This window comes from Diospyros lotus, chromosome 14 (assembly GCF_014633365.1).
Source record: "Diospyros lotus cultivar Yz01 chromosome 14, ASM1463336v1, whole genome shotgun sequence".
In the NCBI taxonomy this organism is placed as follows: domain Eukaryota; kingdom Viridiplantae; phylum Streptophyta; class Magnoliopsida; order Ericales; family Ebenaceae; genus Diospyros; species Diospyros lotus.
The window spans coordinates 26,865,252-26,880,612 of record NC_068351.1 but is presented as its reverse complement, the minus strand read 5'-3'; the positions used below and the strand labels follow the sequence as shown (position 1 = coordinate 26,880,612).

The following is a 15,361-nucleotide window of genomic DNA, read 5'->3' as shown; positions in this document are numbered from 1 at the left end:
TTACAGCACCACTTCTGCATAGGTGCGTGTCCCTAAGGAGCTTAAGGCTAGTTGAATCTTCCACTTCAGTCCTCCAAGGAACTTCTGCGCTTTGGCTTCCTCGTCCAGGTTGTATATAGGCATATACTTGATCAGCCTTGTGAAGTGATCCTCGTATTGGGCGACGGACATGTCCCCAGTTTGTTTTAGATTCATGAACTCCCGACCTTTCTCCATTTTCTTACACAAAGGAAAGTATTTTGTATTAAAAAGTTCCTTAAACTGCACCCATGTAGTAACTGGCGTACCTCGTCCTTCAGGACCTTGTAGGGTTCTCTGCATCATTTTCCACCACTGGTCAGCTTCATCACGAAGCATAAATGTTGCACAACCAACTTTATCCTCCTCCTCACAGCCAATAAAGTCAAAGATCTTTTCGACTTGCTCCAGCCAAAACTCACTCTCACAAGGGTCAGTCCCTGCCTTTCCTTGAAAAACAGGCGGGTTCAACCGCTGGAACCTGTCGCTAACATTAGGATTTCGGGGGATAACCTGACCCGCTGGTTGTGTTCCTCGCATAAGGGTGACCATACTTCCCAAGACTCGTTCCATTTGATCCATACGAGTTCCTCCTCCTTGGTTCCCTTCTGGCAGTGGGTTACCTTGGGGCATCTCCGTCCCTTCCTCGTGCTGGTCCTGCATCTCCTCCTCTCGAACGTTGTTTCTACGCCTAGGGTTCCTGGTTCGGCGAGTGTTTACCATCTGAAACCATTTACAATAAATTTCAAGGACAATTTATAAACATATTCTCCCAAAGATATACACCCAGTCAATAAAATAAAGCATGCAACCACTCGTCCTAACCTTTTATATGACAATCACCCACCTATCCATACCCATATGAGGGGTCTTATAAAGCCATGCAAATCCCCAAGTCCCAAATTCCATATTGTAACAACCTCTTATGGTTCTTACTACATACTCGGGGCCCTTAGATTTACAATACATTCCCAAAATTCCTATAACATCAACAACCTTCCAAGTTAGTTTGTCCAAAATCCTCAAGGTTTCTAATCCTTCACCTGCAATCACTTGTTCATTTCACAAACCATTACTCAAGGCATCCTAAATAAGATCGGTTAGTCCTAGTTCATCAAATTCCTAAAGAGCAGTCAACAAATCTCCAAATGATAATGACCATCACATCTCCAAAGCAATAACCATCACTTCTTCTTCTTCCCCCTTTTTTTTTTGGAAAGTAACAATCATCAACTTCTTGGTACAATAACCACCAATTTCCAAGAAATAATAACCATCAAGTTCCAAGAAGCAATAACTAGAACTTTATATGTCAAACCAAAATTACCTGCCAAAATCCAATATGCTTCTTAGTTATGGCAATAGAGTAGTTTAACCTACCGAACGACCAACTTACTCTTTCCTTCCTTAATCCACTTTCTCATCGGGTTTAGGTGTCATTCCTTCGGGTTCCTTCTTCCTTATGTTTTACATAACCTGTCACCATAAACCATCAAGATTAGTACGACTATAACATCTTGTATATTACATCACCACCTTTTATTTATACACACATAGAGGTTCATTCCCTTACCACGACCTGCCTACCCTGCTATTCTAAGTATACATACATATGAGCTATATCCGCCACTATCGCTATTTTATGTATACATATGTATAAGCCATATCCGCCACTATTCTACTTCCCTTATATACATTTCCAAAATTTACGTGAACCAAAAATTATCTTCCTACACCTCCAACCGTCATCACTCCTCGTCCTCGGACCCAGATGGGGGTGTCAGGGCACGTTCCTCGGGCTCTTGCACGGGTACCTCCACAAACGCAGGCATAACCTGATCAGCCATGAGAGCCTCGACCTCACGTAAGCGGTCCATGAAAGCTATGAAATCGGGGTGAACCTCATGGATGATGAGATGATTTCCTGCATCCTTCCACTCGGGGGTGAGTAGGGAAACTAAGTAGGCTACTTGGAGTCCTGCCAGATGCGGCACCACTACGTCCGGTGGAAGCTCCATGATGATAGGTGATACAACATCAAGAAAATCTCCTAAGGCATCTCCAGGGATCATATACACTCCCCCTAACTGCATGGTCCACCACCCCATGATAATGCGCTGGTTTTGATGTTCAACTACGTTGGGGTCCATTTCTTGTATTTAACCAAAAACATCCTCAAAGTCAATCATGTAAGAAAACTTAATCGAGTTATGTAAATCCAGCTCTGATACCAACTGTAACGCCCCACTTTTCTTTTTCCAAGGTACACATACAAAGATGCATGATAACGCTAGCAACCGTATGGTAATCAAAGGGCGTTTATGGAAGCCTTTGCCAACAGAAGCAAGGATCGAACCTGAAAGCTTTATAAAACCATAAGCTAGATATTTAAGGCTTCCACTATATGCTTTTAACACAAAAACCATCTGAAAAGCCATAATACAACTTGAAAATCTAGGGATCATTTAGGCTCCCTTTTACAACAAGTAAAACTCACACTAAAGTAATAGTACAACGCTTTGCAATTGAAACGTAAAGGAGCTAACTATCCAAGAACCACTTCCTTTCCTTTCCTCTGACTTGATTCCGGGGCACCTGTCACGACTAACCCACCTGGAACGTTGAATGTTCCAGGGGTATGAGACACCCAAGTTAGATAGTTATATCTAAGTGAGTGCAACAAGAAGAGATAACATGCATGTGATGGGATATGTAGAATGATATGAAACCGCCTGTGTGGTAGTGACGCCGAGGTGTTGCAATCACCCCCGCTGATCAATCATGTTCTCACATCTCCAAGACTTTTCACCAGTCTAACATGAGATCCTGACTTCAGCTAGCCACACACACCAAGTGATGCATGACAAAGAAAGAGAAAATGCTTGATTTAAAGGAAAGTCATGCTTATGCAAGTAATCACCCTTACCCGTGTGAAGACAAAATGTTCGGTATGTAATATAAAGATGCAAGAAGCACTCACCTTGCTGATTCAAAAGCTCTAAAGTACTGTTCATAGGGTTCGGGAAAGTTTTTCTGCAAAAATAACATAACTTCGAAACTCAAACCTAAACTATTTTTATATGAGGTCCTAGGGAAACATTTAAGGACCAACTGTACAAAATTTGGACCCAAGAGGACATCTCATGCGCCTTCACGCGCTTGGGGAAGGATCCCCACGCGCTCCACTCGCGGCAGTCAGGTGGCGCGTGAACTGCACGCGCCGCCCCTCCAGCTTTGCCGTCTTGAGGTTTTTTTGGCCCGTTCTCCCTCATCCGAACTCCGATTTGACTTCCGTTTGAAACCACACGACCCTTATTCAATTATCTATCGAACTACGGAAAGAAATTAGAATTACCTTGCTGTTTTGTCGCTGTTTAATGCCTTTTACGGTGGCGGTCCAACTTTTCCGACGAAGTGTTTTACCACTCTATTTTTGGGCAAAGCTTCTCCTCTCAACTCACCTCCCCTTTTCCTCTTGACTAATGGTGAGAATTTCCCTTCCATGGCCTTGGTATTTATAGGCATTTATGGCCAATCCAAGAGTGCCATGTGTCACTTGCCATGTGTCACTTAGATAAGGTTGTAATCATCACTTTCGTAGGATTGTGCCAAGTGTCCCTTGAGATTTGAACCATTTCTCCCCCTTGTGACATGTGTCCTTTTAAACATGTGCCACCACATGTTAATTTGATTTTTTCAAGATTCCTCATGATTATGTCTCCTAACTAAGTTAGCTTACTTGGTTCCTTTAACTAACTAGTTACAAGATATTTTAACTTCTTACAAATAACTCTTTAACCCAAATACTTATTTGCACTTATATCCCTTGAGCCCCTATAACTCCTTAAACTTCTCCAAAATACCTTAGATGATGTCCCCTTGCGATAGTTTCCGTGATTTTTCAGAAAACCCTTCATTCGTTCCTCGGCGATTAGCTCGGAACTTCACATGTATCCTTCGATTTCCAAGGAAATGTTTTATTTCTTAAACAACAATGCCTAGGAAAACTTTGGGTATTACATACATAGAGGTCAAAGGACCTTATGAGCCAAAGCTCAGTAAGGGTGCTATGCAAATGTAGATGTAACATGAGAATATAAACATGTAATGCAAATGCAATGCATATTATGGGTAGTCTTCCATGCCCTCATAACCACTTAGGTTAAGGCACCAACAACCCTTCTCTCATCACTAGTCCTCCTTATGGCCATAGGTCCACTAGAACACAAACATGCAATAAGACCATTACATGCAACTCATTCAAAACATGTACAAATGCAAGCAAAACCCCACCACTTGGGGTTATCCCTTACCTTTTATCTTTGAAGCTTCAACACTACCACAAGCCAAGACTCTCTTTGACTTTAAATCACCTTAAAGAAAACAAAATACAACCTTAGCTCTTATACATAAACATTAAAAGCTACTTCAAGAGAAGGAAACAAGGCTTACCTCTTGCTAGCCTTTCTCCTTCCTTCTCTTAACCTTAGCTCTTCTTTCTTTCTTTCTCTTTACATGTGGGGAAACCTTGAACTAATTTCCCAACTCCCTATTTATAGAGCTTTTCTACTCAATCCATGCCAAGACTCAAGATCACATCTTAGCCATTGATTTCTCTTTAATTCAAGAGACTTAATCTCAACCTTTAAACACTAGCACAATCCTTGTGTGTAACACCCGGTGTTACCGGTGTTAAAAGAATAAAAAAGAAAGTGAGAAAATTCCAAAAATGCCCATGAGAAGGTGTTGGATCCTTGAGATTGAGGGTGCCCTATGAGAGGGGTATTTTGGAAATTTGGATAGGGAAATCCAATAAAAGGGTATTTTGGTAAATTGAAAATAATTCCTATGAGGAATTAGGTCAGTAGGTGAATTAAATCCCAATTTTGTAATTATGTGGAGATAAGGGATTAATAAATTCACAAAGGGTATTTTGGAATTTGGAATTTAATTCCATAAAAGAATTTAATTATGGAAATAGGGAAAATGGTGAATATTGAATTATGTGAGAAAATAATTAATTTTCCCTAAATTTGGTGAATAAATGTGGGGATGCCACATGGATGGATGAGATTAAAGTTTGGAAGCCAAGAATGGTGTCATGGAGTGACACTTGGCAAGTGGTGGTTCAAGTTAAATGAAGAGTTAAATAAATGTAAAAGAAATGATATTAGTCCTTCTAGCATTTAATGAAGGCAATGATAATGTTGCTTAAAAAGAAAATGCAAAAGGAAAAGAAAATAGTCATGCATTAATGGTTGGAAAATGGTGGCATTAAATTAATTCATTATGGAAATGAATTATGTCTCTCAAGTGGTCTTTCAAGTGATGGCATGAAATTAGTCCCCTTAAAAATAAATGAGAAAAATAGCTATTTTGGCATGGAAGACTTGATCCAAGGGGAGGAGATTAAGTCTTGAAAATCTAATGATTGAGATGATTCAAGAGAAGTGGCATGGATTGCCACATGTAAAGGGATTTGAATGGTTGAGATCTAGTCTTCAAAAGTAAAAGAAATCTAATGGTGGAGATTAAAGAAGACAAGAGCACATGGATTGTGCTTTATTTGGATGGCTAGGATGGGTTCTTCCAACTCACATTAAATCCAAGGGCTAGGATTTATTCTTACCATAGAATTAAATCAAAATGAATAAAGTAAATAATTGCCTATAAAAGGAGAAGGAGAGCCTTTCTCTCAAACTTTTCCCCATTTGAAGAGAAAGAAGAAAGAAAGCAATGAAGAAGTCTACCATTGAGAAGAAAGTATAAAGAAGAAAGAAAGGTAAGAAAGTTTGTGTCTTGGCCATTTTAAGGCTAAATTTCCTTTCTTGAAATTTCTTTAATACTTTGTGATCCATTATATGGCTAGATTCTTTCAATGGGAAGAGTTAGAAGTGAAGCTAGGAAATTCTTGAAGCTTCAAAAGAAATGGAAAAGGTAAGGGATAGCCCCATGGGATGGTGGCTTGCAAGTTGTAAGTATGATGCATGAATTCTATGTGTGCATTGGCATGTTGTTTGTGCTAGGACCTATGGCCATAAGGTTGAGTGGGGTAGGGTAGATTAAAGCCTCAAACCAAGGTGGTTGTGAGGATGTGGAAGCCCTAACCATGTTGCATACATGCATTGGCATCACATTTATTTTCATGTTCATACTATTGTCATTGCACCCTTATTGAGCTTAATAGCTCATGAGGTTTTTATCCTCACCATGTAGGTATCTCATGTGCAAGAAGGAAAGGGATCTTGGAAGGTTAAGCATGCTTGATGAAATGAAGACCCTAAGGAACTCATGTAATATAGCTTCGGTTTTGGAAGCCTAAGCATGTTGTAAAATATTTTTTTTATTTCATGTATGATGTAGCAAACATATTGTAAAGCTATATTTTTAATAAAAAGGGAATTTAAGCATCAAGAGGGTTGTGTAAGCTTTGGTTGCAAATTAGTGGATGGTTGATGTATGTTATGAAAACATCAAGAGCATAAATTTAAGCCTTAATTTTGGTGAAAAATAGGCTAAAATTAAAGGAAAATGAAGTTTATTTATTCATTTTAATTTCTGGAAATTTTGGGGTTAGGAGGCCCCAAGAGAAAGAAAGAAAAAAAAAAAAAAGAAGAAGAGAAGTAAAAAAGGCAGCAGAGGGCTACCAGCAAGCAGAAGGCCGCAGGGCGGCCGTGCACGCGCGGGGGCAGGCAACTGCGCCCGCAGGTTGGCGAGCGCAGGAGGCCGCACGCGCGGCCAGGCGCGCGGGCGTGTAACCCCGCATGGGCGCAAGGGCGCGCGGCCCCGTGCGGGCGCATGCGGGCGTGCGGCCCTGCGCGGGCGCGCGGTAGGCGAACGCGGCCCGCGCCAGTGGGCCCCGCCGGCCAATTTTTTTTTTAAAATTTGAAATTTTTGGGAGAAATTGGGGCATTTCTTAATTGAATTTAGGCCCCGGAGGAATTTTCAAAATAAAGGAATTTTTCGGGCATTTTGGAGATTAATGCTGAAATTTTAAAAATTTGAAAATGATGAGTTTTCCTCCAAAATTGATGATCCATCAATGGATTGGTTTAAATGGTGATTTTTGGAGCCCGGTAAAATTCTTGGTCGGAAAAGAATTAAATTCAAATGAGAAAATAATGATTGGGCGTCTTCGCGAGGTTTCTTTTAACCAAACGCGGTGAGGTTTAAAGCCCAATCCTGTTAGAAAATCCTGGGGTTTAAGGGAAGGGAATGACGAGCCTAGTTCCTACCTAAGGCGTTTCTTCTTGAAACATAATCCGCCCTTCATCACAGACCGGGCAAGTGGACAATTCGGGTAATTGTTCACGAGTAACACCCGTAAGTGGGAGCGGGGCGTTACATTGTGCTTCTCCCAAGTTTAATCCTAGCCATTGATTTTAGGAGAACACTTCTCTAGACTCAAAGAAAATACAAATCCAAGAGACTTTGTCTCCTTGAATCTCATCCATTGATCTTTCTTTGGAGATTAAATCTCATCCCTTGGATCAATCCCAAATTCCCATAATTCTCCTATTTTCCAAATTAATAAATAATGACTAATTTTAAGATTGACAAATTTCTCCAATTTCCATTTAATTTAAATCCATAACTTTTCAAGCATTTAATGGAGACTAAAATAATTTCTTTTTGATTTAAATTTAAAGGCTCTTGAAAGACATAATCCATTTACTTTAGCATTTATTTAAATCTACCATTTTTCCACATAAATGCATGACTAATTTCTTTTTAATATGGATTTTCTTCTAATTCCCTCCATCATGGCTCTCATTTAAAGCTTGAGAGACTAATTTATTTTCTTTTTGCATTTCTTTAAACACCACTCTTGATTCACAAGATCATGCCAAGTGTCCCATTACACTTAATCAACAAATTTATTATTCCCAAATTAAATTAAATCTCATCCCATGAGATCTTGCCAAGTGTCACAAATCTAACCATACTTGGCTTCCATTTTAATTTCCCAATTATCCATACACTTAATCAAGAATTAAATTCTCCAAAAATTAATTCTCCAATATAAATAATTTCTCCAAAATAAATTATCTTTTTATGGGACGGAACTCTAAATTACCATTTTGCCCCTCCTAAGGTATCATATATATTATGTGCCTTCTCTTTGGTTCAAGGGAAATTTTGAAAATTTCCATATACCATTTTTCCCTTAATCAATAATTTTATCATGACTTATCAAGGGTATTACACCCAAGCTCCTAGGTGTACCAGACGTAGTACCGGGTCCCCGACATTGTAACGTCGGATCCGAACCTTCCTGTTGTAATATCGTGCTACCATTTGTTGATAGACGACGACCCTTACGCGGGCTATATCTCTCGATTCCTCGAGCAGGTCCAGATTTGCTGCTAACAGCTAGTCATTGCGATCTGAGCTGAAGGTGGCCCTTTGGTGGCTGGCCACTTCATTCTCAGCGGGGATCATAGCCTCCGATCCATACACCATTGAGAATGGGGTTTCTCCAGTGCTACTTAGAGCTGTTGTTTGAGAAGCCCAGAGCACTATTTGCAGTTCATCCACCCAAGCCCCCTTTCTAGGTTCAAGCTTTGCTTTCAGGGTCTGCTTAATTATTTTGTTGACAGCTTCGACCTGCCCATTGGCCTTGGGGTGATCAACGGCGGTGAAACTTTTTCGGATCCCCATTGATTCACAGAATTGGATGAATTGCTCACCGGTGAATTGGGTTCTGTTATCCGTTATTATTTGTTGCGGCATTCCGAACCTACAAATTATGTTATCCCATGTAAACACTTGTGCCTTCGCACTGGTGATCTGTGCGAGCTCTTTGGGCTTTGCCCATTTGGTGAAGTAGTTAACTGCCACTATGGCATGCTTACACCCTCTGCGAGCCGTTGGGAGTGGCCCGATTAAATCCATGCCCCAAACGGCAAAGGGCCACGGGCTACTCATCTGCTGCAGGTAAGCTGGCGAAGCTCGCGGAACCTTGGAGAACCTTTGGCACTTTTCGCATCTCTTGACTGTCTCCACGGAATCTTGCTTTATAGTGGGCCAATAAAACCCTTGTCGGAGGGCCTTTTGTGCCAGCGAAAGTGCCCCTGAATGATTACCGCAGTGACCTGCATGAATTTCTTCTAGCACAGTCTGGCAGTCGGTGCCGTCGATGCACCTCAGGAGTTGTAATACCCTTGACAAGTCATGATAAAATTACCGATTAAGGGAAAATGGTATATGGAAATTTTCAAAATTTCCCGTGAACCAAAGAGAAGGCACATAATATATATGATGCCTTAGGAGGGGCAAAACGGTAATTTGGAGTTCCGTCCCATAAAAAGATAAATTATTTTTGGAGAAATTATTTATATTGGAGAATTTAATTCTTGATTAAGTGTATGGATATTAGGAAATTAAATTGGAAGCCAAGTATGGTTAGATTTGTGACACTTGGCAAAATCTCATGGAATGAGATTTAATTAAAATTGGGAATAAGGAATTATTTGATTAAGTGTAATTGGTGACACTTGTCATGATCTTATGAATCAAGAGTGATGTTTAAAATAAATGCAAAAGAAAAAGAAATTAGCCTCTCAAGCATTAAATGAGAGCCATGATGGAGGGAATTAAAAGAAAATCCATATTAAAAAGAAATTAGTCATGCATTTATGTGGGAAAATGGTAGATTTAAATAAATGCTAAAGTAAATGGATTATGTCTTTCAAGAGCCTTTAAATTTAAATCAAAAAGAAATTATTTTAGTCTCCATTAAATGCTTGAAAAGTTGTGGATTTAAATTAAATGGAAAATTGGGAAATTAGTCAATCTTGAAATTAGTCATTATTTAATTATTTGGAAAATAGGAGAATTATGAGAAATTGGGATTGATCCAAGGGATGAGATTTAGTCTCCAAATAAAGATCAATGGATGAGATTCAAGGAGACAAAGTCTCTTGGATTTGTGTTTTCTTTGAGTCTAGAGAAGTGTTCTCCTAAAATCAATGGCTAGGATTAAATTTGGGAGAAGCACAAGGATTGTGCTAGTGTTTAAAGGTGGAGATTTAGTCTCTTGAATTAAGAAGAAATCTATGGCTAGGATGCAATCTTGAGATTTGGCATGGATTGAGAAGAAAAGTTCTATAAATAGGGGGATGGGAAATTAGTTCAAGGTTTCCCCACATGTGAAGAGAAAGTGAGCAAAAGAGCTAAGGTTAGGAGAAGGAAGAAGAAAGGCAAGCAAGAGGTAAGCCTTCTTTCCCTCTCATGAAGTAGCCTTTAAATTTTGTGTATAAGAGTTAAGGTTGTGTTCTTTCTTTTAAGGTGATTAAAAGCCAAAGAGAGAATCTTGGCAAGTGGAAGTATTGAAGCTTCAAGGATAAAAGGTAAGGGATAACCCCAAGTGGTGAGTTTTGTTTGCATTTGTACATGTTTTGAATGAGTTACATGTAATGGTCTTTTGCATGTTTGTGTTCTAGTGGACCTATGGTCATAAGGAGGACTAGTAATGAGAGAGGGGTTGGTTGGTGCCTTAACCTAAGTGGTTATGAGGGCATGGAGGACTACCCATTGTATGCATTGCATTTGCATTACATGTTTATATTCTCATGTTACATTTATATTTGCATAGCACCCTTACTGAGCATTGGCTCATAAGTTCCTTTGACCTCTATGTAGGTGGAGTATCATCTAAAGGAAAAGAGTTTTGCAAGGTTGAAGGTAATGAAGCAAGGGAGAAATGCATGTGAAGTATATGTATTTTGTGGGTTTAGTGGTTAATGTTGTATTTATTTGTTAAATATGTAATGAATGCTTAATGTGGGTGAAAAGTGGCAAACTTGAATGTTTTGGAAGCCATTTGTAGTGTAAAAGCATTCTGGAAACTTTGAGTTAAAAAAAATATATAAATATATATATTTTTTTTTTAAAGAAAAAGGGGGAGGCAGTGTGCTGGGCGTGGCCAAAGGCACGCCTGGGCGCGGCTGGCTCGGCCGCGCGCAGCAGGCGCGCGCGGAGGGCCAGCGCGCGCGCGGCCTGCTCGCCTGGCCGCGCGGCCAACTCGCGCTCGCGAGGCCCGCACGGCCTGCGCGCACTGGGGGCGTGGTTGCTACTGCCCGCCCCCCCTTGTGGCTGCTGTGAAGTATTTTTTTATTTTTTGTTTAATTAATTGTTTTTGACATTTTGAGAAATTATGAAATAAATTATTTTAAAATAAATAAATATAAGAGTATTTTAGCCTCCAAATTAATTATTAAATTAACATAAAAAAATGAGGCAATTGTGGGAAAACTCCTATATTTTGGAAATCAAATGATGGAGTATTTTCCTTAAATATTAGAAGATGGATGAGGATGCCTTGATGTTGTATTTCGAAATTTATTTTCCTAAGTGTTTGGAAAATTTGGTATTTTGAAATAATTAAAGGGAAAAAGCAATGGAGATTTGATAAGGAAAATTTTGTCAAATTTTTCCAAGAATGATTAATCCAAATATTTTCCAAAGGATTTGGAAGTGAGATAAATGGGTTAATGGTTGAGGCAAAGAAAAGAAAAATTACTTCCTTATAATTAAGGCATATTTGCCATAATTTATATGAAGCTAGGGAATTAATTTATTTCTTTTGATCCTGGGAAGTCACCCTTAGCTCTTCATTAAGAGTTTGAGAAGGAGTGGCACTTCCGAGGTTTCGGGTTTTATCTTCGCGAGGTCGTTTCGATAATTCCCGAATCCTTTAGTGGAGCAAAGAGAGGGTAAAGCCTAGTTCCCACCTAGGCCGTTTCTCATTGAAACGTAGCCGTCTCTTCATCTTTGCCCTAGCGTGTGAATAATAAGCTGATTATTCATGAGTAACACCCGTAGGTGGGAGCGGGGCGTTACAGCTTGGTATCAGAGCGTGGTTAGAACGTCAAGTGGAAGATGCTTGGAGAAATGTGGTCGAATGTTGATATGAAGGCCTTGGAAGGAGGACCACATGTGACCCGATGACCCTAAGAGTTGGGTCAAGGCATTGAGGTTTATGGTAATGTGAATGGGATGCTCGAATATTCTTGCTATAGGAATAGATATGCGGGATGAGCAATGAAGGGTCAAATGCCCAACTATGGGTATTGGTATCGAGGACCCGAATATGGGAATTTGGAGGTTCATGAGGTATTCTAAGGATAAGAGTTCCTTGCCATTGAAGTGTTGAGGCTTGTGTGGGGACACAAAGCCGAGTCATGATAAGAATCATGATGGGACAAAGAGAGCCCGAGGTATAGCTAATCCAGGAAGGGATTAGTGGACCAACCTATGTTGGGGAGATGTCCAAGCCCGTATGAGGGAATGGAGTGGTTCCCGTAGAGGTGACGTGCTAAGGGTAGTGTGCTTGAGCTAGGGCGAGCTAAGGTTGAAATTAGCTCGAAACCCAAAGAAAGAAGTTGTCAACAGGTTGTGTGATGAGCTCCAGGAATGGAGTAAGCTAAAGTTGCTTGTAGAGAGGCTCTAGGCGGAGTGAGCATGTGAGGTATATGTCAGTCATGGCCAGAGTAGGCATGATGTTGGGTGGCTTGTAGAAAGACACTGAGGGGAGTCGGGTGTGAGTCATGCATGAGGGATGCATACGGTGCCATATGATTATATCTTTATGACGATCCTGATGGGACGTGCCAAGGGTATGAGTGGACCCCAATTGGTTTCATGATGAAACAAGATATATCCTAAGAAAGGATAGGTATGTGGCAAATGAACCCTAGCGGGTACTGGTGTGAGATGAAAATCCCAAGTGAGTCGAGCTGGAATCCAGATTTGGGATAAAGGAGTTGGGCTTGCGTGAATATGCGTGTGAGAGCCATTGGGTTAAAAGTCCTAGTTGTGAAAGGCCAAAGTAACCGTTCATGTGAATGATGGATGAGGGGTTAATCTGAACTCTCATTGACACTTGGGGTCAGGCGAGACGCCTAAGGTCGGGAGATGAGAGGTGAATAGACCCTCATTATGATGTCTGGGGTCGAGATGACGTCTAAGGTTACGAGACCCTTAATGGGAGACGCGGAGGTCACCTAATAAAGGGTATGAGCGATGTGGGCCGAGGGTAGTGAAATGTGGCAACAGGATATCCGTGGGCTATGCGCACAAGAAATGCCAACTTTGGATGCCAAGTGGGCAGGGGCATGGTGAGCAATGTGGAAGCCTAGGAATTTTAGTTCCAAGTCATGGAAGCCCGAGCGAGACGTGCGGAAAGGCCAAGCCGGGCGTAGTGACTAAATGCATTCATGAGTATGCAAGAATAGACGAGAGGTCTCAATTTACCTAGAAGGTAATGGTTGGTGCTCCATGGTTATGGGTGCTAGAGCCTGAGATGGGCTCAGCATGTTGATTGTGGGTTGCGAGATCTATGATAATCAAGCTCTAGGATGAGCTGGGTGGCGAATGAATTACGATGGATTGGGATCCATTGTCGTGGAAAGTTGGAACTTTCAAATGTTGAGTGAGAGCCGTGAGGTATGATCTTGTGGGGTAAGATCATGAAGCTTCAAGAGATGAAATGGTTTGAGAGTCTTGAAGCGGGAAGAGATGTGAAGTCATGAGGAGTAGGGCTTATGGTAGGAGCTTGAGGTTATCAAGGCAAGGATAACCAAGTAAGATGGCTTTGGTAAGATGGTGGTGGAACCATCGTAGCTTGGGAAGGCTTTAAGTAGCCTTGATGTTAAGGGTGCAAAGCTCGATGTAACGGATCTGATGCTATGGACAGTGTGGCAGAGGACTAATGAGTTGGCTCGCGTTGAGGGCAAGTGGCCTATGGGCCTGAGCAATTTAGTGAACTGCAGGTGACAATCAGATGCCGAGGATGTGGAGCAGCACCTTAGGAAATTGGTCAAGTGAGACCGAAAATCTTCCGTGCGGGATAGGACATTTAGAGTAGTCCTAAGGAGGAATCGTGGAACGCAGTAGTGATTCGATAGATTTGTTGTCAAGTAGGACGCCTGGTAGGAATAGTGGCTGCGAGCGTGGCGAGGTAGTCATGCCGAGTTCGATATCAAAGGTGTGACTGAAAGGTGAAAGTCACAATACGGGGTACGAAATAGATCAGAGTGGGACCTGAGTCATGCTGTAGGAAACTGTTGTTGGGCCAGTGTAAGGGACAACACAGTAATAATGATTGGGTGTTAACTCTCTAAAGCACAGGACAACACGATGGGGAACCAGTGTTGGGCTAATGTATGGGAGTGACATGTGATTGGGTGTTGACTCTCTGAAGCACAGGGCAACACGATGGGGAACCAGTGTTGGGCCAGTGTATGGGAGTGACACGATGATGGTGACCAGTGTTGGCGCGCCTAAAGCACAGGGCAACACAGTGACTATGCAGATGGTCAGGGACTGAAGATCTATGAGAAGTTTGAGAAAGAAACCTAGGGAAAAGAAACGGGTCTAGCGTGGGAATAATGCTACGGTTGACGCCTATCAGTGACGGGTCTAATGCTAGGGACCACTAGATGCAGACGGTTAGTCCACAGGAGGGACTGCAGCCCTCTACGTGGAGTAGCTCGTCTGTAGTGGAGACGATTAGACGCCGAAGACCTAGGGTATGCTGTAGGTTATTCTTGAGCCAGACCTAAAATCCCGTAAGGGTTGAAGTATGGTGGTAGTGCTTTGGTGTCAAGGCAGCTGGCCAGCGGCTGTCGAACCACTCCAGAATTAGTATCTCTATATATCTCTTCTCTTCTCTAGTTTACAGCAAAGTGCACCCTAGGTCGTCTCTCACAAGGAGCCTCACCTTCTTCTATCAACAAGGAGAACCAATATAAACAACAGTTTGTTTAGGGGGGGTTTTGACAGAAAACTTAGTAACAAAATAGAAAACACAAGGATAGATGAAAATCAGTAAATGAAATGCACCCAGCTGTGTATTTGTCCCCTATGTGAAATCTTCCTCGTCCAACCCATAAATCTTGGCTTGTTAGATTGTTTTAATCTCCGGATATCAAACTTAAAGCATCCCCAACAACCGTCCAAGGATTAGAATGATTGGAACAACAAAATGAATACAGAAATCTCTTATAAACAAAATGCAACCATTCACTCTCTATTCAACCCATCCGGAGCTATGCAAGAACAACCATTCAAGCACATTATATTCATTTCCGAGATGTTATACCAATCGGCTACAACATTCTGTTCTCTTAAGCATTTAACAGAAAATGAATCCATGCAAATTCACACAAACCTGCCATGAGCTCCATGCATTCACAAATCTGCTCAAACTAAACCAAATGGAAATGAATAAGAAACAAACTACAAACCAAGTTTTTTCAGCTCATCCGGGACTCAGATTACACATGGGTTCAAGATACACAACCAGTTACAATAGCTTTAGCCTTTCATTACAGCAAGG

At 41.2% G+C, this 15,361-nt stretch overlaps 1 protein-coding gene across 1 annotated transcript; it reads right to left on the bottom strand.

Moving 5' to 3' along the window:
• LOC127790978 (uncharacterized) lies at positions 1-741 on the bottom strand. Its single transcript, XM_052320716.1, has one exon. The coding sequence runs from the start codon at positions 739-741 to the stop codon at positions 1-3; it is 741 nt and encodes a 246-aa protein (XP_052176676.1).
• Between the last annotated feature and the right edge of the window lie 14,620 nt (positions 742-15,361).